The sequence below is a fragment of the Melanostigma gelatinosum genome (assembly GCF_949748355.1).
Source record: "Melanostigma gelatinosum genome assembly, chromosome: 7".
NCBI classification, from domain to species: domain Eukaryota; kingdom Metazoa; phylum Chordata; class Actinopteri; order Perciformes; family Zoarcidae; genus Melanostigma; species Melanostigma gelatinosum.
Genome location: NC_136640.1, coordinates 7,877,202 through 7,898,730, shown reverse-complemented (window position 1 = coordinate 7,898,730; position 21,529 = coordinate 7,877,202). Strand labels below are relative to the sequence as shown.

The following is a 21,529-nucleotide window of genomic DNA, read 5'->3' as shown; positions in this document are numbered from 1 at the left end:
ACGCACACAAACACAAAAATCAACAGGGAGAGAGAGAGTTGTGTAATGTGCCTCAACGTGAGGAATTCAGAGCAGTTGTTTGTTTTTCGTGGCTGCTGCCATGTTTTTTCAGAATTATCTTCTTTTTTTCCGCTATTGTGAGAAGAAACAGGAACTAAATAATTCTATAACGCATGCATTTATTTGTTCTTTAATGCTGAAATTATGGTGGATTCAAGGAATCCTTCAGAGTTTGCATTGACATGAGCATTTATCATTTCACATGCACACCGGCCACTGTATCAATCACAGGCCAAATCTAACCCCTCAGCATTCTGTCCGACCCTCGGGTCGACTGTCAGCTTTCGGCATCCGGCCAACTTATCTATCAAGCTGCTGCTATGCTTTGGCAGCGCTGAAGGTTAAAATCACCTCAACTTTCAGAGAGGCACTCCACTGTCACTTTTGATTAAAAAAATGTGCCCAGCAATTAGAGCTGGTTCATGGGATTGTTTACAGTGGCGTAAACCAAGTCCAAAAATCGTAACAACATAAAAAGACAAACATGAGCATCGGAGTGTTGACCCGGGCGCTTGTTTCCAGTACCGCTCAGCACTTTTCTACCTGTGAAGAAGCCTGGACCCCTGATACCAACAGGGACATGTCCTTCTCCTACATCCTCCTCCTCTAGGAGTAAGAGGTCGGGGGTCAGAGCTGCACGCTTGGGTCTAATTTATCATTCGTTTCAGTTGAAAGATGTTGCTGACACAGCAGGGAATGAACAGCAGTTTCCCTTCTGATGACACGTGGTAATCTGTGTGCACGTATACATAGATATTGAACAAATGTCTGCGGATAATTTCAGCTCACGTGGCTATTTAAGCAGCAATACATACTGTATGTGGAGATCCAAGGATGCACAACTTAATGCAGTTGTAGTCCATTTGGAACACAACAAACATATGACAAACTAAACTGAACTAAAACAGTACATTCCTGTAGTTCATTTATTGAATTTGCATCATAAGGATGCTTCCTCTTACCTTGATAGGCACATAAGACATATTGAATATTGAAAGTATTATTTAAGATACTTTAGAGACATTTCTTCTTGCCAATAAAAATATCAACACACTGTGTTGAAATCCCCTTCATTTCTTTCAGTCTGTGTCTTTCCATCGTTGTTTTACCTCTGTCTGTGCCACCTCCCTATCTCCCTCTCTCAAGCTAACAATCCTTTGATAGCATCCCCACATGGGTCTGACAGCTTGGGAAAATGAGAACCTAAAACAAGGGAGAGGTCCCACATGATGCCGGAAAAACAGTCTTTAATAATTCATAGACGAACACGTAGCCCACTCTTTGATATTCAAAAGAGAGGAGAGGAGGGGAAACTCTGCTACCTGTTGTAATCGGCATGCGTTGGAAAAGTTTGAAGCAGGTGGAAGGAATAGTTTATCAGCCACTGAACAGCTCTACATTTCCCTGAGACACTGATGTCTTCCTCACATCTGCATATTGCTGAACCAATGGAGTATTAATTATTAAACTGTGAGCAGAGAAGTGAAATGCATGACGACGACACGGTCTCTCCAGCGCGGGTCAGGGGGACGGCGTCGCTGTGATCAGCCAGTGGGACACACACAGCTTCCATTAGCATGATGGGTATTGCATGAAGTACTCTATTGGTATTAGTATCACAAGTTTTTAAACAATACCCAGCCCTATATGTGTGTGTGTGTGTGTGTGTGTGTGTGTGTGTGTGTGTGTGTGTGTGTGTGTGTGTGTGTGTGTGTGTGTGTGTGTGTGTGTGTGTGTGTGTGTGTGTGTGTATGTGTTTAAAATGTTGCTTTAGGGACAAACAACCCAACCTTGGCTGAAGGAAGATTTCCAAGACTGGTATACTTATATTTGTTTGATATATCTTTTGATACAACCCTCCATGCCCTTTTAAAATGTGTGAGAAAAGTGTACATAACAAATTAACTTCTGGATTCATTTTGTGTTAATACGAATTCTGCAACTAAGAAAACTGGGTCTTGGAATAGAGAAGGTTGAGAAACCCTCCTTTGAGGAGCATTTTCTACTAATTATAACCATAAAACCACTTGCAGGAAATGGTCAAATCCTCAATGACTCCTCAATGACTCTGACTGAACTTCACCCTCCAGACTCCAAGACCAAGATCTGACAGAAACAGTCTGGTCCCCTAAGTGGTATAAATCATCTAGAGGTTGTTCTTGAATTTCATGTGTTTTTGTGTGTCAGGTGAAAAACAAGAAATTCACAAGTTCATTGACTACATTTACATGCACAAAATATTCCCTTTTTTGCCCTCACCCCCGAAAAAAGACACTAATCCTACTGAGCTGTTTGCTAATGCACATTATTATTCCTCTAACATTCCGGTTTACATGCAGCCGTGCATACTCAGAGTCATGTCACCTGTTGTATAAACTTGTTCAGCCACTTTCTTGAAAAGGTCGGCATTGCGATATTTACGCATATCCAAAAACCTGTTGATATCCATTATGCTGTTTTTACATGACAGATATCGAATTTCGGAATATTGTCATATTTAGAATAATAGTAGAATGTGAGTATGCATGTCAACGTAGTCAGTGCTGCGTAATCAAGTCCATCAAAGCAAATGTTTTGTCCTCGGTCAGTGTGGGAGCTGAAAACTTCTTTGAAGCATCAGCCAGAGAGAGAGAGAGTGATTATTATGTCTGGAATGGGATGGAGAAGAAGGCAACCTACGGTTGGATGGCCGGCATTATCAAAGATGCTGGCGCATGGAGTACAAGAAGTGAGAAAAGTACAAAGCTGCCCATCTATAAGAGTTGTAATACTTAGGAGACAGGAGCTGTTTTCAAGCTGTATGGTGTTACTTTTAAGACTGCATCTCTGATTTATTAGATCTGGCACAGTGAAGAGCTCCAAGAGATATTGTTAATTCATAATACCAGTGCCTGTTGGGAACGGGTCGACTGTTTGGCCTCCGGTATTGCCGCTCGTCCAAACAACTTTACATGACACGGTTGCATCCCCGAGTAGTGTTGGAGCATACCATTGGAGCATTCCAGCATTTCTGGGCAAAAGCTGTAAAGAATATTGACGGCCTGAGAGCTGTACCCAGCGTGCTGTTTGACGGTGTAACAGTTAATAATGTAACTAGCAATGGAGAGCGAGATGTAACCCCCCGCATGCCGTTCAGCGGTGTAACAGATAAAAAGGGTCACCTCTCAATACACTACACATAACGCACTCATGATAAATACGCCCCACAGATTTCAAGAGCTCACAAAAAAGGACAGACATACAAAAAGAATCCTTCCATTTTAGCTGGATGCACTTCAGTACTTTCAGGAGACCTCAGTTACGAGGAAATATTCGTAAAAACTCTCAGCTTTACTGTGTCAAATTTGGGTGGTTGCCTTGTCATATCAAACATTTATATGGGGAGCACAGGAAACCATCTTAACCTCCAAGATTCTGAAAGAAATAACATCTATTTGACATCGACAGCTATGTGGAAGGGGTCAAGCCAGGACTTGCCGATCCTAACAAGGTTGAGATTGAAGTAAATCTTGATTGATGTGATGCGAGGCAGTTGGCAGCCCCGGGGTCCACAGGTTTCGAAGGGGAGAGATAACCGCGGTCTATCCATCTCCCGACAGCTTCGGCTGGGGGCCTGAAATCCCGGGCCATCCCCTGACTGATGAGCTCCGGGCCCCGAGCTTCAGACTACAGGCCAAACTCCCCCAGCCCCTCTCCCTGCCCCACTTCTTTTCCAGGCAGAGTGCAACCTGTCAGGCATGAGCCGCCTCTAACGGCCCTCTGCCCACACAATCACAGCCAGTGATTACCCATCACACCGCCACGGCTGGATGGGCAGGCACTGATACGTCTGACCCGCTGAGAGGGAGAGGTTTTTTACTTTTTGTATGTGTGTGTGCAGGTGATCTGTCAAACTACTCTGTCCGTAGCCGTTTCTTTGTTTGGTCTAACAGCCTGTTTGGGTATGTACAGCAGAAAGGTGTGCAGGTATGTGTGTGTGTGTGTGTGTGTGTGTGTGTGTATTACCTGTTAGGCTGCTTGCAGTCTCCTCCCCAGTGTTTGCTTTAGGCATTGATTTTAAATCTGTACCAAAGGCCAACAATGGACGATATGTTTCGACTGGTGTTCTAGAAACAAAAAACCACATAGAAATGAATGAATAAATACTAAATGAACAAAAATAAAACATGAAGCCATACGCTGTGGGCCAGACCGCAGGCAAAAAGTAATTGGATGAGTAACAATTGTCTTATTTTCCTCTTTTCAGTCTTATGCACTCTTTCTTCAACTCCTTTATCGGAAATCGGTTAAATTCTTTCTTCAACTCCTTTATCTGAAATCGGTTAAATTCTTTCTTCAACTCCTTTATCTAAAATCGGTTAAATGGATAGATGGACACATTGATAGATATATGCAGTCTCTGGTTGTGTTCATTCTGCTGCAGCCCCACTTAAACAGCCCTTCACACACTCTCTCTTCATTCCCTCCTTCCTGGTGTTGAGAAAATTAGCTTATATACAGCTTTAATCAGCAATTAGCTTATATACAGCTTAATTAACAGCTAGTTAATATGCAGCTTTAAGTAGCAATTGACTTATATACAGTTTAATTAATCACTAGCATATTTGTAGTTTTAATAACCATTAGTTTATATACAGCTCTATTAATCACTTATACAGTGCTCACAACACAGCAAGGCCAGAGAGAAGCAGGTGAAAGGTTACTTATTTAACTGCGACACAAGGAACAGGCAGCCATCTTTAGAGAAGATAAGGAAGACACAATAGACAGTGAGATTCAAGCGAGGGCCACCGCCCCAGCTGAGCCCGGCTTCTTCACACACTCCTTCTTAGGACCTCTCGCATGGAACTCCTCACTCACACTGATGGAAACCAACGCCTACTGGGAGGGGCCAAGGTGGATGGACATCCACGGCCTCCATCCAGGCGCCATAACGTACAAACGTGCCACGCCTGCATCTTTGACTTTGGCCAATGTGTAGCAAGGGGTGGAACCCCTATATTACGTTTCACGCTGATGTGTTTAAGCGTGTCTCATGGTGAATCTCTGCGAAGTTCATCCATTAGCACCCAAGCTTGTTTTTGATGGCTGGGCTGAATAACTCTGTTGATAAATAAATCTATTGCTTTGATTTAACTATACGCCTCTGAGAGCTTCTGTTTCATTCTTAAACCTGCTCTAAGTGTGAAAGACAACTACAACATCATTTTTTTTCACAACAATTTGGTGACCCCGACGTGATAGATATGATACAGAGCTTCAGGTTGGAATGTTAACAGACCTCTCCTTTTGATTCCAGATAACGGCGCATCTCTCCCCCTGAGGCTGGGAACCGATAATTGCCATCGGAGCGAGCTTGCAGTTCGGGAGACAGTCTGATTGTGCCGGCACATCTCAAGGTGAGCAGACGCCTATTTAACTGAAGTCTGCATATTGTATTATAGACATGAACTAAATTAGATCCGACTGTCCGAACTGTAAGTATTGCGTAGTCATAAAAGTATTGTAAAGATTAAAAACACAGCAGCAGGGTTGTTCAGCCCAGCATTTGGGGTTTTTGTACATATGCGTGAATGGGTCCAGCAGAAGACGTTAGATAAAAGGCGAAAGATGATGTTTTTTTGTGGCAGCGTAGAGTGAAGTAGTGTGAGACGCGGTCGCGCGCCTCTTCTGTCGCTCAAATTCCTGCCACAAATAAAGCGTAATCTTTAACGTAATTATAAGACGTCTTGGACTACGAAGAAATTGTATAACATGACGGGGATATATGTATATGTTATTGATGTCATTGGTAAATTGTATTGAGAGAATTGACCGTGAAATATTCGTATCAAGACATCGAGTGTGTTACGTGTGGTGTAAAAACCAAGTTAACTCTGCTTAGAGTAACTCTTAGAAAGTTTCTGCACGGGAGCACAAGTTTTAAGTTAGCCGATGTATCATTGATAGCGGACCAAGAGAAAATTACCTTATTGAGATCATCAAATCTCCGGATCTAGATTTGTGTGCGGCGCTTAGTGGAAAACCATGATATCTCTGCTTAGAGAATCCTCGACGGAGTTTCTGGGCGAGAGCACAAAATTTACGTTAATTGATGTGTCGTTGATAACGGACGTTGTGTAATAAAGTAACCTAAAGCGAAAAGGACCCGCAGAGTCCTAGGTTACTTAAAAGTGTATTAAATTGTATTGTTTGATGTATTGCGTTGGTGGTGTGGTTGGTAGCACTGCGGACTTCCACGCGGAAGAGCCGTGATTGCGGCCCAGCCAAAGCAGATATTGTAAAATAGCGCTGTTTTCTTTTGTGTGCAAGAGAGGGAAAGAATCCTTTATAATTTGACTGATTGTTTGCTGAAAAAGCAGTTTTTCATTTGTATCGTGGTCAAGTGGTCAGCGGTACACAGTCTGTTTGCTGAGATTGAGGAAAAAAGACAAATTGCTGTTAAAATGCGTTGTTGATAAAAGTGTGTCTGAAAGAAAAAGAGTCAGCTCATCCGAAGGCCGTGCTTATGACTGATTTATGCTTAAAGAGACGGCAGCGTGTGTTTTGATTATCTAGTATGAATGCGGGTGACTCCGTGCTTGTGACTGATTTATGCTTAAAGAGACGGCAGCGTGTGTTTTGATTATCTAGTATGAATGCGGGTGACTATTTGCTGAGCTGTACGTTTTAACTTGTGTTTATTTGTTTGACTGTATACTGTATTTGTAATTTGTGCGCACTTCAAAGACAGCCGTGTATGTTCTAATGTGTGTTCATTGTTTCACTGCATTTGTAAAGATATTAATTTCCTTCTAGACCGTACTGTGTTTGTTTGCTGAGAAGCAGTTTGCTTAGTTTGAGAAAAAGAGCTGTCCATCTCCTTTGAAGACAGCGCGCTTGTGACTTATTTAACTTCAGAAAATGGCAGTGCCTGTTTTAATTTGTGTTTATGATTTTACTTCAGAGAATGGCAGTGTACGTTTTGAGCTTGTGTTTATGCTTTGCCTTCAGAGACACAAGAGCATGTTTTAACTGTGTTTATTAGTTGCCTACAGAGAGCTAATGCTGAGCTGTACGTTTTAACTTTTGTTTATTTGTTTGACTGTATTTCTAAAAGATATTCCTTTACCGCATTGGTGATCTCTGCGCATTTCAAAAATGGCAGTGTGTTGCAATTTTGTTTGAATGAAAGTGAATGTTTGAAGCGTAAATATGAGAGAGAGAGAGCTGAGAGCTGAGAGCTGAAGCCGAGTTGATTTGTGGCTGAATGTTCGTGCGTTGTTTCAAAGTTTGGTGTCTAGAGCAGAAAAAACACGCATTAGACACAGACGTTGCACTCACACACACACATAAATCACTAGAATATGCTGAGAGACAGCTGAGGGTTAATATAAGTGTCAGTTTTACTGGCGTAGTTAAATTTATTGGAAAAATGGGTTCCCCAGGAACTGTTAGCAAAGTGTAATGCGGAAACACAGCAGTCACTCATGCAATAAAAATAAAAAATAGTTTTAAAGCCGATACACAGCTTCTATTCTTCCAGCCAGACAGTCGCTAAAAATTAGGAATGTACAAGGTTAAATGCTGTAACAAAGCATCCATTCATTTAGTCAGACAAACGCTGGTGGGAAAATAAGGGAGGAAAAAGCTTTCCTGATAAGAAAGAACAGTGCGGCCTTAGATTGTGTCCGCTGCAAGGACAGAGAGAAGACAATTAAAAAGGTGGGGGCTTGGTGCACACTAGAGGCCTTATAAAACATTAAGTTACATCCATTGCATGTGTAATTAAAACATAGCATTTCACACCTAGCAGGGATATATAGGCAGATTTGTAAATAATATATATTCATACACTGTTAAATAATATGCGTTATACTTGTAATGCTTATATTGCGGAGTTGTGAGGTCACTGTATGAAGGTTTAAAACGCCGAGAGGAGCACTCCGTCATCCTTTCGTACAACAGAATAAAGATCAGTGACCCTGAAAGTATCTGCTCGCTAAAAAAAACCCATCAGATTAGGGCAGAAAACTGCCATCTTAACGCAGGAACAGAGTGTTCTGCTTATCTATCCACACAGAGACTTCGAAATATGTTTAGAACATTACTGTTTTCGTCTTCTTCACCCTAAGTGTTAATAATAAAATAGATCATCATTTCACACACACACATTCCAGAGAAAGCAAGGTTGTGAACGAGGGCCAGTGTGAATTCAGAGAGCAAACATGTCAATTGAAGGCATGAGAGGAGGTTTGGCTCCCTCTGCTGGCACTTCACAACCTGGGAAGAAAAAACTGTGGCCACTCCAAGAACTGCAACAGGAACAGTGGATAGGAGCTTTGGCTCCATCATGTGGACATTTGGGAATACTGATTTCAGACTTTTTATTGATTGTTGCAGAGAGAGACGTCATGGCTGCGAAATACACCTCTTGTCTGTGCAACTTGGAGAATGATGTCCAGGATCAGAGCAGGATGAATGGAAGAATCAAACATTGGCCGGTGGAACAACAAGCGTACAAAAGAATGATAAAGAGATGGAAAGATAAAGACATTTGGGATGGAGAACTGCTGAACTGTCCTCTCACTGAAGAGAATCTGCAACAAATAAGCGAAGAACACACTTATGATGAATACAGAGCTGCTGTGGAAAGAACAGATATGGAGCTCGAAGCACTAAAAGTGTCAATACAGCTGGCAAAGCTTGACGTGGCCCCAAAGCCTGCTAAAAAGAAAAAGAAACAGCACGGACGAACTTTCTACTGCTACAACTGTGGAAAACCTGGTCACTATTCACGAGACTGCCGCACGCGTGGTCAACAACAACAAGGCTCACCACGTGGAAGAAGAGGAAATTATCAGAGAGAGACAGGCAATCAGCATCCAAGAAGCCAGAATCACGCTGAACAGCAATATCTTTCACATACCTGGCAACAACAGAGACACTGCTGCAACTATTAGCCACAATACCTGCGTCATATCCAGTTACAACCCACAGCCCACGGCCCACAGACAAAGCATCCTCCATCATGAAACACCTCAGCCCCTTTAGTTTGAACACAAGAAACAGAAGATGTGTTCACCATTCTCACGTAGACTCTGTCACATGCATCGGCACTTCAAGAATTGACTATTCATTCCCTTTTCCACCGAGATGTTTCTGAACAAAAAGAGGGATGTTAATGCAGTTTTGTATCAGAAAAAAGGGGGAGAAAGAGACTCATCAAAGAATCCTCCTAAGAAAAATTCACGTTTGGAGCTGCAAGAAAATCGAAAAGAGAAGGAGCTGCATCAAAGAATCCTCCTAAGCAAAGAAATTCACATTCGGAGCTGCAAGAAAATCGAAAATTCAAAAGAATGCACAAAAGCACATATTGTCTATGAAACAGGAGGAATCAATATGGCGTCATCACTACAACAAGGACCAGAATAGCTGCAGGAAACGACATGGCAGATGAAGCGGCTAAAGAAGAAGAGGATACAGACCAAAACAGATGGTTCTGAAAACAGCTATACAAGAGCCAGAAATCACTGAAGAAACACTGATTGACATACAGAAGAAGGCTGGACCATACGAATGGTCTGAATGGCAAAGGAAAGGAGCAACAGAAGGAGAAAGTGGACTTTGTAGATCCCATGATGGCAAAGTGGTAGCACCAGCAGAATTGTGTGTCTCACTGATATCAGAGGCACGCACGAAGGAAAGAAAGGAACATTGCAAAGAATGCAAGCACTGTGCCTCTTCTGCGACGAATGCACCACCTGTGGGGATCACAATGTGAAGAAACCGTACAAAACACCTATGGGCTCTTATCCTGTACCATCAGCCTGCTTCCAAGACATCAGCATGGACTTTACTCATCTTGGTAATGGTGGACAGATTCTCAAAGTGGGTGGAGGCAATCCCAACTAAAAGAGAAGACGCACAGACAGTAATGAAGTGGCTGCAGACAGAGCTGATACTCCGATAATGGTTCACATTTCAGTAATAAGCATTTGCAGGAAGTAGATATGGATCAGTGTATCATTCACAGTCACAAGGACTGGTAGAGAGGGCAAATCAGACGCTAAAATCAAAAATAGCGAAGACATGTGTAGCATCAAAGCTGACATGGGTTGAAATTTTACCATTAGCTCTAATGGCAGTGAGGAGCGCACAAGGAAATAAGACGCATCTTTCACCACATGAGTTAATGACAAGGAGGCAAATGCCTGGTCCTCCAGGAGACGGTAGTCATATACATAGATATACATAGATACATAGATGTACATATACATAGATGTGCAGCAAGTTGAAATGAAGGCATATGTGACTGCATTAATCATTCTCACGGAGGCTCTCTCCAAACAGGTCCAGCGAACCAGTGCAGCTGACCAGGAAAAGGTAAAAATCTCATCCGAGAGGGTGACTGGGTCAGGGTCAAAGTTCATAAGAAAAGTGGACTGACCCCAGGTGGACAGGGCCGTACGAAGTGAAGGAGGTTACTTCACACTCGGTCCAAGTCATAGGTAAAGCAGGAGCACCTTGGCACCACCTGTCACACTGTGCCCCAGCATCTGAGCCGTCCAGACCTCTAGCAGAGGTCCGAGGTAATCTGACGCAAAATGCATAATTTGTTTTGTAATTTGTAATTTGACTTTTCAGCAACCACCAACAGGTGATCCAATTAGCTACAGGACATGGAAACGACAATGTTTGGTTAAATTGAATTGTTGATAATGCTATAAAAACAAAATGGGTGGCTGTATAGCTTGTGCTGCAGCTAGACCAGCTAGGTTCACCGAACCAGCACCACTATATCCTGAATCTGACCCAACAGGATACGCATGCATGACAAATATGACTAAAATGGCTACTCCACTAAATTGCACAACTCTGGCATCCATATTTAAAGTACAAAACCTGACCCAACGCAGACGCAGACATATCTTAGCTAAAAGAGCAACTGCAGTAGGATAGTTCAGTCTGGACAAAGGTCCAACCTACATAGATACAATCAGAGTGAACCAGAGGAGTGCCTAATCAATACAAATTGGTATATCAAATTGCAGTAGGTTTTGAGAGTATCGCAAGTATTATTCCATGGATAACTGTGAATAAAAATGTTGATCGTATCAATTATGTGCATTACAATGTTCTTCGTTTGGCTAATCATACTAGGGATGCAATAGAGGGTCTGGCTGAGCAGCCGGCCCCACTTCTTTGATTTCTATGCAAAACAAAATGGCTTTGGAGCTTTTGCTCAATGTTTGGAGATCTGTGTTGCACTAACATCCCCAACAATACTGCGCCGGACGGTTCAGTCACAAAAGCACTGAATAGTCTGAAGGCACTGTCAAAAGAAATGCAGGAAGCATCAGGTGTGAATAATCCATTTGGAGATTGGATGGAAAACATGTTTGGAAAATGGAAGCACCTGATCTTGTCAATAGCAGTGTCAGTGGGTGTGTTCATTGCAATACTGGTCTCATGTGGATGTTGTATAATACCCTGTATTCGTTCTTTGGTTGGCCGTCCTATCACCACTGCCCTCTCCAAGGAACCATTACCACCCCCTCCTTATGGAGCTTACCCAGTATGGGAAGAGCAGAACAGCCTGGTAGGGTCAGGAGAGGCAGAGGAAGACACCAGCGTGTGAACAGGGCAGGAAAGTAAAGAAAGTGACGTCCTTCAGACGTCAAGAGAGGGATTTGTTGAGAAAATTAGCTTATATACAGCTTTAATCAGCAATTAGCTTATATACAGCTTAATTAACAGCTAGTTAATATGCAGCTTTAAGTAGCAATTGACTTATATACAGTTTAATTAATCACTAGCATATTTGTAGTTTTAATAACCATTAGTTTATATACAGCTCTATTAATCACTTATACAGTGCTCACAACACAGCAAGGCCAGAGAGAAGCAGGTGAAAGGTTACTTATTTAACTGCGACACAAGGAACAGGCAGCCATCTTTAGAGAAGATAAGGAAGACACAATAGACAGTGAGATTCAAGCGAGGGCCACCGCCCCAGCTGAGCCCGGCTTCTTCACACACTCCTTCTTAGGACCTCTCGCATGGAACTCCTCACTCACACTGATGGAAACCAACGCCTACTGGGAGGGGCCAAGGTGGATGGACATCCACGGCCTCCATCCAGGCGCCATAACGTACAAACGTGCCACGCCTGCATCTTTGACTTTGGCCAATGTGTAGCAAGGGGTGGAACCCCTATATTACGTTTCACGCTGATGTGTTTAAGCGTGTCTCATGGTGAATCTCTGCGAAGTTCATCCATTAGCACCCAAGCTTGTTTTTGATGGCTGGGCTGAATAACTCTGTTGATAAATAAATCTATTGCTTTGATTTAACTATACGCCTCTGAGAGCTTCTGTTTCATTCTTAAACCTGCTCTAAGTGTGAAAGACAACTACAACACATTTTTTTTCACAACACTGGTCTAATATAGTCAAAGTTCAAGGCCAGCGGGAGAGACTTCATGAGAAGCTCCAGGCTGTCCATAAGGTGAGACTGGGAAAGTGACTTATATATTTTCCTCTTACTTATTCCATATCCTCAAACTTGGCAAGGTTTATCCTTTCTCAGTCTTTTTTATGTACCGTACTTTTCGGACTATAAGTCGCTACTTTTTACCCCACGCTTTGAGGCGTCGGCTTATAGTCCGGTGCGCTTTATATACGGATTTTTCCGTAGCTTTTGTCCGCCACAACAACAACCGCAACTTCCGGTTCCGGTCTAACACAACATTTACGAGCTCCCGACACAGAACAGTTGCTACCAGCAACCCCTCTGCTACCAGCTGTTACTGACAGGGTCGCTCCAATATGGATGAAGCCAAGCCAGTTAGCCGTAAATGCTATTCAGAGCTATGAGCAGAGAAGATCAGCTTTTTCTGAAGTCTGCCAGTGGATCCTAACAGCGCGGAACAGTGTGAAAGAATCCATCATCACCAATGGGTTCTGAAAGGCTGGGATACTATGAGATTAAGCGGACAGCGCAATGAGGACGACAATGCAAGCTCTAGGGCGGATTTGCCCCGGTCCATGATGTGGTGTGTTCAAGGACCCAAATGCAGACTCGTTTATTACAATTTTTTTTTTTTTACTGTTTTTTTTTTTACAGTTCTACAAAACTTGTTCGAGTTTTTTTGTGTGCGTGTTTTTGAGTGAGAGAAATAAACGTTTTGTATGTTAAATGTTAAAATTAGCTTAGAAGCTAGCAACATGTTATGATGTTCATAGAAGAAGACAACTTTAGTACTGTTAAAAGCATCTTGCTGTTCAACGGGGACACCTGCGGCTTATAGACCAGTGCGGCTTGTCTATGTACAACTTCTTCTTTTTTTTAAATCAGCTGGTGCAGCCTATATACCGGTGCGCTCTATAGTCCGGAAAGTACGGTACTCAGACAGTAGTATTTAATCCTGTCCCTCACATCCCTTTACACCATCCATCCATCTCTTTTTCTCCTTATATACAGTACTTTACATGCAGTAGCCCCTCTAGCCTCAGGCTGTTTGCATTCAGGCTTTTGCCCGAGCGCAGGAGAGGAAGCTGTACGCATCCACAGAGGCAAAAACTAACCCTGGCGAAGTGTCCTTGAGCACCTACCAAATTAGCCTGCATCCTGTAAGGAAGAGCGAGAGGAGAGTTTCCCTAAAGTAATTAATAAAGTGGCAAATTATTTATAAGTCTCTCTAAAAAGGAGCAGGATAACTACGATGCCATTCAGAGAGAAATTATGGAACTGTAGTATTGAGACACCGCAAAGTGACGTATAGGACGTACTTTCTCAGCTCGTCAATTTTATTCATGATACTTCATCAGACACAGTACTTCATTTTGGTTTAGGCATTATCTAACTGTCCCTTAGACTAATGGCAATACCCTTGTTTGATGCCTTCGGCCGACGCGAAGTTAAAGCCAGAGGGATTTGATAGCAAGGAGCCCTTTAAGAGGACCATTATCGCTGCTATATTTGCACAGCGGGTTAGCTCAATCAAATTTGACATATGTTCCAAGAGTGCTTCACGGAAGTCACCACATCTATTAGAGGTGATATTTTGGCCATTACTCCAACCAGCTGAGCTTCTATTCTTTGTCCTAAAAGCTAAAACTTTGGCTCGAAGTAACCGTATGGCACAGATCTAATTAGCTGCTTCAGATTAGTCTTTTACTTCAGAACCCTATTGACAGTTGATGGGCAGAGAAAATCAACAGCTCAGAAATAATGTATTCACAGTCTCGCTGGAGAAAAGATGTAAAAGTACTGGGCGTGACTTACAAACAACAAGAAAACAATCCACTGGACTTTTTCGTTGATAAGTGTTGTTTAGAGGCAATCTGACATCTAATAATGCTCAAGAATAACAAAGATTTGCTTTTTTTTTAAACTAATAATGGCGGTGCCCTTACTCCAGACATGGAAAAACATCATCAACCCTTTTATATAATAAATTATATTATAAAGTATAATAAACTAATAATGGCTCGATGGCTGCAGCTATTTTTCACCGTGTCTTATCTTGTGTAGGCCTAATAGGGCGGCTACAAGATGAGTTATTTTTACATTAAGAAAGCCCTTTCATGAGTCAAAAGTAAACGTATATGCCTTGTAGATGACCTATACCTTGAAGTGATAATACAAAATATAAATAAGCATCTTTTTCCAAGGTTGAGAAATAACTAAAATCCCACTGGACCAGGTTTGGGTTTTGTATTTGGCAGTACAAGCCGGGTGCAGTCAGGTAATTTCTTACAGACATGGATATGGGCCAGTTCAGATCTCCGTTCTATGCCCATGCAGACTTCTATTTCAGGGTTCAGTGCCCTGATCGCAGATACTTTGACTCTGGCAGTTGATGGAAGGGCCGACCCATGCCCAGCCAGCTCAGAAATCAGGTTGATGCCCCCCCCCCCCCTGGTCACAATCCTGCTTTCTGGGGCATGTAGGCCACCCAAAAACCCAACCAGGTGATAAGAGTGTATGACTCTAATATCGCCGAGCCCTTTTAGCAAATTCTTCTATTCCTGGGAGAAAAGAAATCCCTCGTCTTCCACACTCCCTCCTTCCCTCCCTCCCCCTATTATTATAGAGGCTTGTTAAAATTCAGCCTCCCACTTCTTTCTGCCAGCCAGCCAGTCTCTCTGTCTCTCCATTAAGCTCTGCCACCATCACCGCTGCAGGCTTATTGCACTCTGGATTGGCTCTCGAGTCTATTGCAAAGTTAAAGGCTGCTACAGCAGGGGACTAAGAGCATTCCGGCCCAGGCAGTCAACGGGCCTAAAACTGCATTCTGCTCTCCTCTCCTCATGGCCCGCTCTCCAGTGGGCAACTCAGCCCAAAAGGAGCCGCTTAAATAAAGAGCTGTAATAATGGGACCTGCTGAAGCCAGGCCCTCGGGCAGTCTACGGCACAATAAGTGTTGAGAAACTGCTTTGTACACCGGTGGCTTATGGAGGCTGACTGCAGAGCGCCGGGAGAGGAGATGTGTGGTGGCAAGAGATGGTGTGTGTGATGTCACAACTGTGTGTGTGTGTGTGTGCACATGTGGATGTATTTGTGTCCCACCGTAAAGGAAATGGAAACAAAAGAGCAGATATGTGTGAAGTGAGAAGGAGAGCTTGTGAAAGCTGTGTGTGTGCATGTGGTTATATCAACGTCCCCAGCTGTAGAGCGACCTCATTATGTCTTCACAGAGTGACCTCTGGATTAGCCTTTTAAAGGGTTGGGCATGTATGCTATAATGGTCTGATGTTCATAAGCACAAGTAGACATGATTTTAAAACGTAGAAAATGAAATTAATGGAAACAAAAAAGTAAAACGAAACAAATCTCATTTACCTGAGCATTGCTGCTGTCTTGAAAAATGATAAATGTCACAGAACGGTTGAATTGAAATCACAATCTTGGATTATGTTGAGTCCACCCAAAGCTTCACAGTAACATGCTGTATGTGGGGTGTTTTAGTTGTAAATATTACAGGAACAAATACAGTATTGATTCAAGTTGTACAACATGTCAACAATGAAACTGCTTTTGGCACTAAAATGAGGTATTTAACCACATTACAGTCTGAACTCGCCATTGTCGATTGTAGCCTTTAGCCTTTAGCCTGACTAATCATGTAAACGGTAAGTTTATTACCTTCAAACCCTCGAATAAAAGAAATCCTTCCTACAATACTTAGAAATCATCCCATTTTGTCGGCTTAGAAGCATCAGTTGTGCATGCACATTTGTCTCCCCGTCTGTGTACCTGCGGTGCTTCTTGAGAAGCAACCTGTCCCTGTAGGTGAGGCTGTTTTCTGTGAACTCCACCCTGACAGGTACCCTCTCTTCTCCCCCTCCTCTGTCTGGAGAGAGGTCAGCCTGGGTCGCCATAACCGACACAGATACTGGAGAAATAGGGGGAAGGGGAGATCACACAGAAAATAGAGTTATAAGGGAAGGGAGAGGGAGGAGGAAAAGCCAAACAGAAAGGAGCCAGAAAGAGGTAGAAAAAGGAAAGCAGGAAAACAGCACTCGCCAGCTTCTCAACACCTTTCTCAAAACACCTCCCCCCATGAAGTGAGAAAACACCTTGTCACCACGCCAAGAGTGCCAAAACACAAGCAGACAAGAGAGAGAGCCCCCTGGGAGTAAGAAAAAGATGTACACAACACAACAGGAACATAGTAAGTGCACGAGAGAAAAGAAGAGACAGCGAAAAGAAAAAGAGAAATGTATGATTGTGCTCCAGACACTTTGGCAGTCCACAGTGTCACCTTTAAATTGGGCCCGGGTGCCATTGGCCTGACAGAAATAATTCGGGCTGGAGGGGCGAGCAGTAATTTGCAGAGCGGAGCGAAGGCAGAGAGGAGCAGAGTCTGTCCAAGCAGCAACGCAGAGAAAATAGGAGGCCTAATGAAAAGCACAAACACCCAGCCACATACACACAGAAGCTGCAATCATAGCACTAATAACACACACCCACACACACCTGGACACGCACACAATGTTGCACATGCACGCATGTAGAAACACAGTATTTGGGGGAAAAGGCATCAAAATTGCCTGACGCAGTGGACCTTGTACGCGTACTCGCATACACACAGTTGAGTTAGTTAGTGCTGTGGTGTGGAGCAGGGCCACCCTCTAATAACACTCCTCTCATTATCTCAATATGCAACAGCCGTGGATTGCCCGCCGACTGCAGTGGTAAGCACTTTCTCTGAGGCCTTTAACAGATCAGAGCACAGAGAGGGGGAGCAGGGAAGCTGAGGGGGGGGGGGGGTGAAAATGGGAGAGAGTGGGAGAGAGGAAGAGAGCCAAGAAGAGGAGGATGTACAGGCAAAGGTGGAAAGAAATATAAACACATTTATCAAAGTATTTCTGTGTATCCACACATACAATTTTGCGGTACCTGTACTGTGTTGCCGTTTGTGAGGGACACACTGTAGTATCATTTTTACTCGTAATTTCATCTGATAGTTACTTGGTAGAATTAGCTTTTACATGCAAAAGAAAGGGAAACTCATTAGATATGGTACTCTATATAGTACATAGAGCATTGGAGTAAGCGCAACTTGGACCACCATAACACAGCGTACCAGGCATGTCAAACATCTTAATGGGAGCACTTATCAGAATAAGTACTAAAGTTCTTGGTTCATACTTTAACTAAAGTATGTTTTTAATGCAGAGCTTTGACTTTTAATGAAGTAGGGTTTTCTACTTTGACCTAGTCCCAGTCCCTCACTCTGCCTAAACCTGTGTGTGTGTGTCTGTATCTGCCTTCCACCATGTACAGTATATATGCAGTCCACCTGGTTGGATGGGTGTCCACATTGCACCCTCACTCGTGGGTTCTCCTGATCCGTCACTCTTCTCTCCTCTCCATTGTCGCAGAGCTTCCTGGAAATATCTCACAGACTCCACCTCATTGTAGTCTCCTTTAAGAAAAGACATGTTCTGCCCTTCTTCAATCGTTTCTGACTTTTCCTCATCTCCATGATCCCCAGTCAACACCTGCAACAAAAAAAAAACTGAATATCCCTCGACTTTCGTTAGTGATGAATGGCCAAAATATGACACGGTTAAGAAGCTTCTCTCCTGTATATGCATATCATTAGTAAAGGTTATCGCTTCAAACAAACTTGTTTTCCGATATACTAACAACAAAAGCAATCTAATCTGTGTACTTTCCCTTTCGCATGACTAAATATTCATTTGTTGATGAGTGCAAAATAACGGAAGGGACAATTAATGAGATTTTGAATGCTGCAGGAGCACTATTGCCTGGTGATTCTGCTGGCGAGGGGCGAGGAAAAGCACGTCGTTAAAGTTTACAGCTACGCAAGCTTGGCTGTGACTTCGGAGATACCTTTGTTGAGACGCCATTAAAAAGTGACGGAGGAAACATATCCATCTCTAAAACGTAGCGTGGGTTGGAATAAACACACATTTATGTTTGGATGGTGTGACTGAGCTCAAGGGCTTGCGGTTCTGCATATATCTATATTCATACTTTTGCATTATGCAGCCTGTTTACACCCATCGTCAGCAGCTAAACATATTAACTTTTACGTCAGACAGTTGTATTTGTTTCTCAGGTTGGTGGCTTTTAGGTCTCACTTGGTCGCTGAGTGAAGTCTACTCTGAATATGTCAGTTGAGCACTAGTTTGATATATATTCGATATCTTCTGATCCCAACTGTCCAAAATGACTGCTGTGAGAATAAGACCAACTGAGCTCTGTGGTGTAAAGAGTCTGGAATGTCAATCGAACTGTTTTTGCCAGAGCTCGACTGTTGGGGGCCCTTTTTTTTAGTCCAAAGGTCCGTGCAGGTCCTGTAGATACAGCCTGTGGATAGAACGTCAATTAGGGTTTGTTTGAAGGCTTTTCAATTGACTCACAGGGTGTGGGAGGTAAAACTCACACAGCGCAAAGGCTTGTTTGACATGTTTCTGCTGTGGTGTCACAGCAAGTGAACTATAAATGGAGAGAAATTTCCTTCATGGATCAATAAGCATTTGAAGAAAAGAAAAAAAACAGCTATTCTTTTCAAAAATAATTGTTGGTAAAAGCAACGTTTTTTGAATGGATTTTCTTGAAGGTTTTGAAAATACAACCGTGTGGACAAAAAAATCTATCCAGTACCATTTGTTATTTCGGATTCCACACTGTTCTGTAATATAAAGTCAACAATCAATTGTGAAATCCATTTGACGGCAGCAGGAACGGCAGACTTGGAAGATCGAAGCTTTGGCTTAAAAGGACCAGAAGTTAAAGAAAGAACACTGGACTGCATATCCGTATTCTTGACTTGTGACGTGCTGATTTAACCCGGTGCCTTTTACATTTAAAGCTTCGACCCGATGGTCCTGTCCACAGCGAACTTCACTTTCACACAACAAAGCACACGAAAGCACACATAACCAGATAGCAGTGTTAACACAAGTCCCACTGCCCCTTCCAGAACATCTTTCAGTCACAGTAATGACTCATCGTGTTATTATTCACCTTTATCAACATTTCTTTCTGTCACTTTCTTCTTTTGTTTCATCAAAACGTCAATACAATTGACCGTACTATATGCTAAAGGATGCGAGTCAATGTATATCAACACAATTGTATTTTTTTCACCTTAACTCAGCACTTGCTCATGTATTCAGGACCCGTAGAAGTGTGTATTACTGAATAAGATTACCACCGTACCTGGCTGGGATCAGGGTTCAGCTGCACAGGTTTCTCCGCAGCATGACTTGTAGAGGTAATGGGATAGGAGCGAGGGTCAGTCTGTTTCTGGAAGCAGCTGACAACATCTCTTGTGCTCACATGGGTCTGTAAGTCTGTCTGTAAAAGAAGGCCATAGTGTATGAGATTAAATCAACATTGTTGTTGCTGGGAAGAAGAAAAAAAAAGGAAGAGAAAAGGCAGCAGCTGGCACTTTCTGAGGGAGATATGACACATTTGATATTAAATACATAAAATGTAACAGCGGGGAAATTAACTGAATCACAAGCAAGTGGAAAAAGTATGATGATAACGGTTTGCATTCATTGCATGAAAGCAAGAGATAATCCGGCATAACATGAGAAAGTGGTCGGTTATTTATCAGAGCTGTGCATTTTGTTACAGCAACAAAGAGTGAGGCGGTAGACGATCAACAGCGGCGCTGATCAACAAAGCGACAGAATCGTCACACTGTAGACGATAAATGAAAACATTTGCATACGATTCAGCGAGTTCTGCTGCATTTACACCAACGATATGAAGGCAACGAGATGATGCTAGGCAGCTGCCATGAACGCTATTTGAAGGGTGCAACCTACGGTAATTACTTTAAGTGCTCATAGCTACATTACGGGCATAACCCGGAGAATCACTCAATTGAACTCAACTTTATTTGTCAATGTATGCACTTTTATTTCATATGAAGGAAAACACAAAGAGCCTGAAAGACACTGGAAATGTGCATCACAATGTGACCAAGCTGGTCACATTTGAACCACAAAGCAATATGGATCAAACTTGGTCCAGTAACGCGTCACACATACACCGAGCCGCTTCTTTTCAATCACCTCGGGGGGAAAAAAACTAAAGGCATTTACAGAATGTGATCAGATATCTCCATACTTTCTGGACAAGAGAAAATGGGAAGCCCGCTGAATGAGTGTTGATTGATTTTCTCCATTCCACAGGGCTGAATTCATTATTGGGTTCCATTAATCACCGGGGACCAGTAGGGCTGCTGAGGTTAACCAGTCTGCAGACTTTCATCCTGTCCTTGAAGGTGTCCGACGGGGGACACAGAAACAAATGTGTCGGGGGGAAATCGTGGAGGTAGCTGAGACACGGAGAGCTCGAGAAAGACGAACATTCGGATTCGGCGAGGAAGCCGTACAGTATACTTCTGCTCATTTTGTGGTTTTGTGATTCACACTGTCTGCCGAAATCTAGCCCGTTTCTGCTGGACACAAGCAGCCTACTGAGCACAGAGAAACTTTATCGGCTCAATTCAATCCAAGGAACACAATCAAAATTGGTCTTATGAGCCCCTTCGGTCCAGGGACCTTTGTGGTGACCCTTGGTTGTTTCACCCATGAAACCTTTACCTGCGTGGGTGTGATAACCGTCTAAGATGCACCACTGTAACTACGTTAGCATGAGATCATATTGCACCAGACTCTTTCTCCTGCAGGACAGAAGCACAGTCGTGTGTTCGGCCGTCTCCTGGTGGGTGAGCTCTTTGTTTACGCCTGCGATGTATTCTGCATCTGGTCCTAATGTCGTTGCGGATGGATGTAGACGCCCCAATCTGGCAAAGCCAAGAGACTCGCTATCGGTTTGAAATATCTCCGGTTTCTTCGGTGATGAAAGCGGAGCGTATAGTTCATTCAATGATACTCTATCCCTGTGTTGAATTAGTTTGTTCAGCGCCTCGTGGGAGAGAACTCGCCCGTGGACATTGAATCTTTAAGAATCAAATCTTTATCTCCAA

The 21,529-nt window shown here is 43.0% G+C and overlaps 1 protein-coding gene across 1 annotated transcript in view; it reads right to left on the bottom strand.

The window, feature by feature from the left end:
* Positions 1-21,529, bottom strand: part of LOC306779598 (uncharacterized protein) — a 47,967-nt gene that overhangs the window by 20,885 nt on the left and 5,553 nt on the right. The window contains exons 3-6 of the mRNA XM_079271563.1: positions 19,744-19,881; positions 17,852-18,053; positions 16,303-16,441; positions 4,066-4,166 (exon numbers count right to left, since the gene is read on the bottom strand). Coding sequence (XP_079127689.1) covers positions 4,066-4,166; positions 16,303-16,441; positions 17,852-18,053; positions 19,744-19,881 — 580 coding nt within the window. The remainder of the gene's footprint in view (positions 1-4,065; positions 4,167-16,302; positions 16,442-17,851; positions 18,054-19,743; positions 19,882-21,529) is intronic.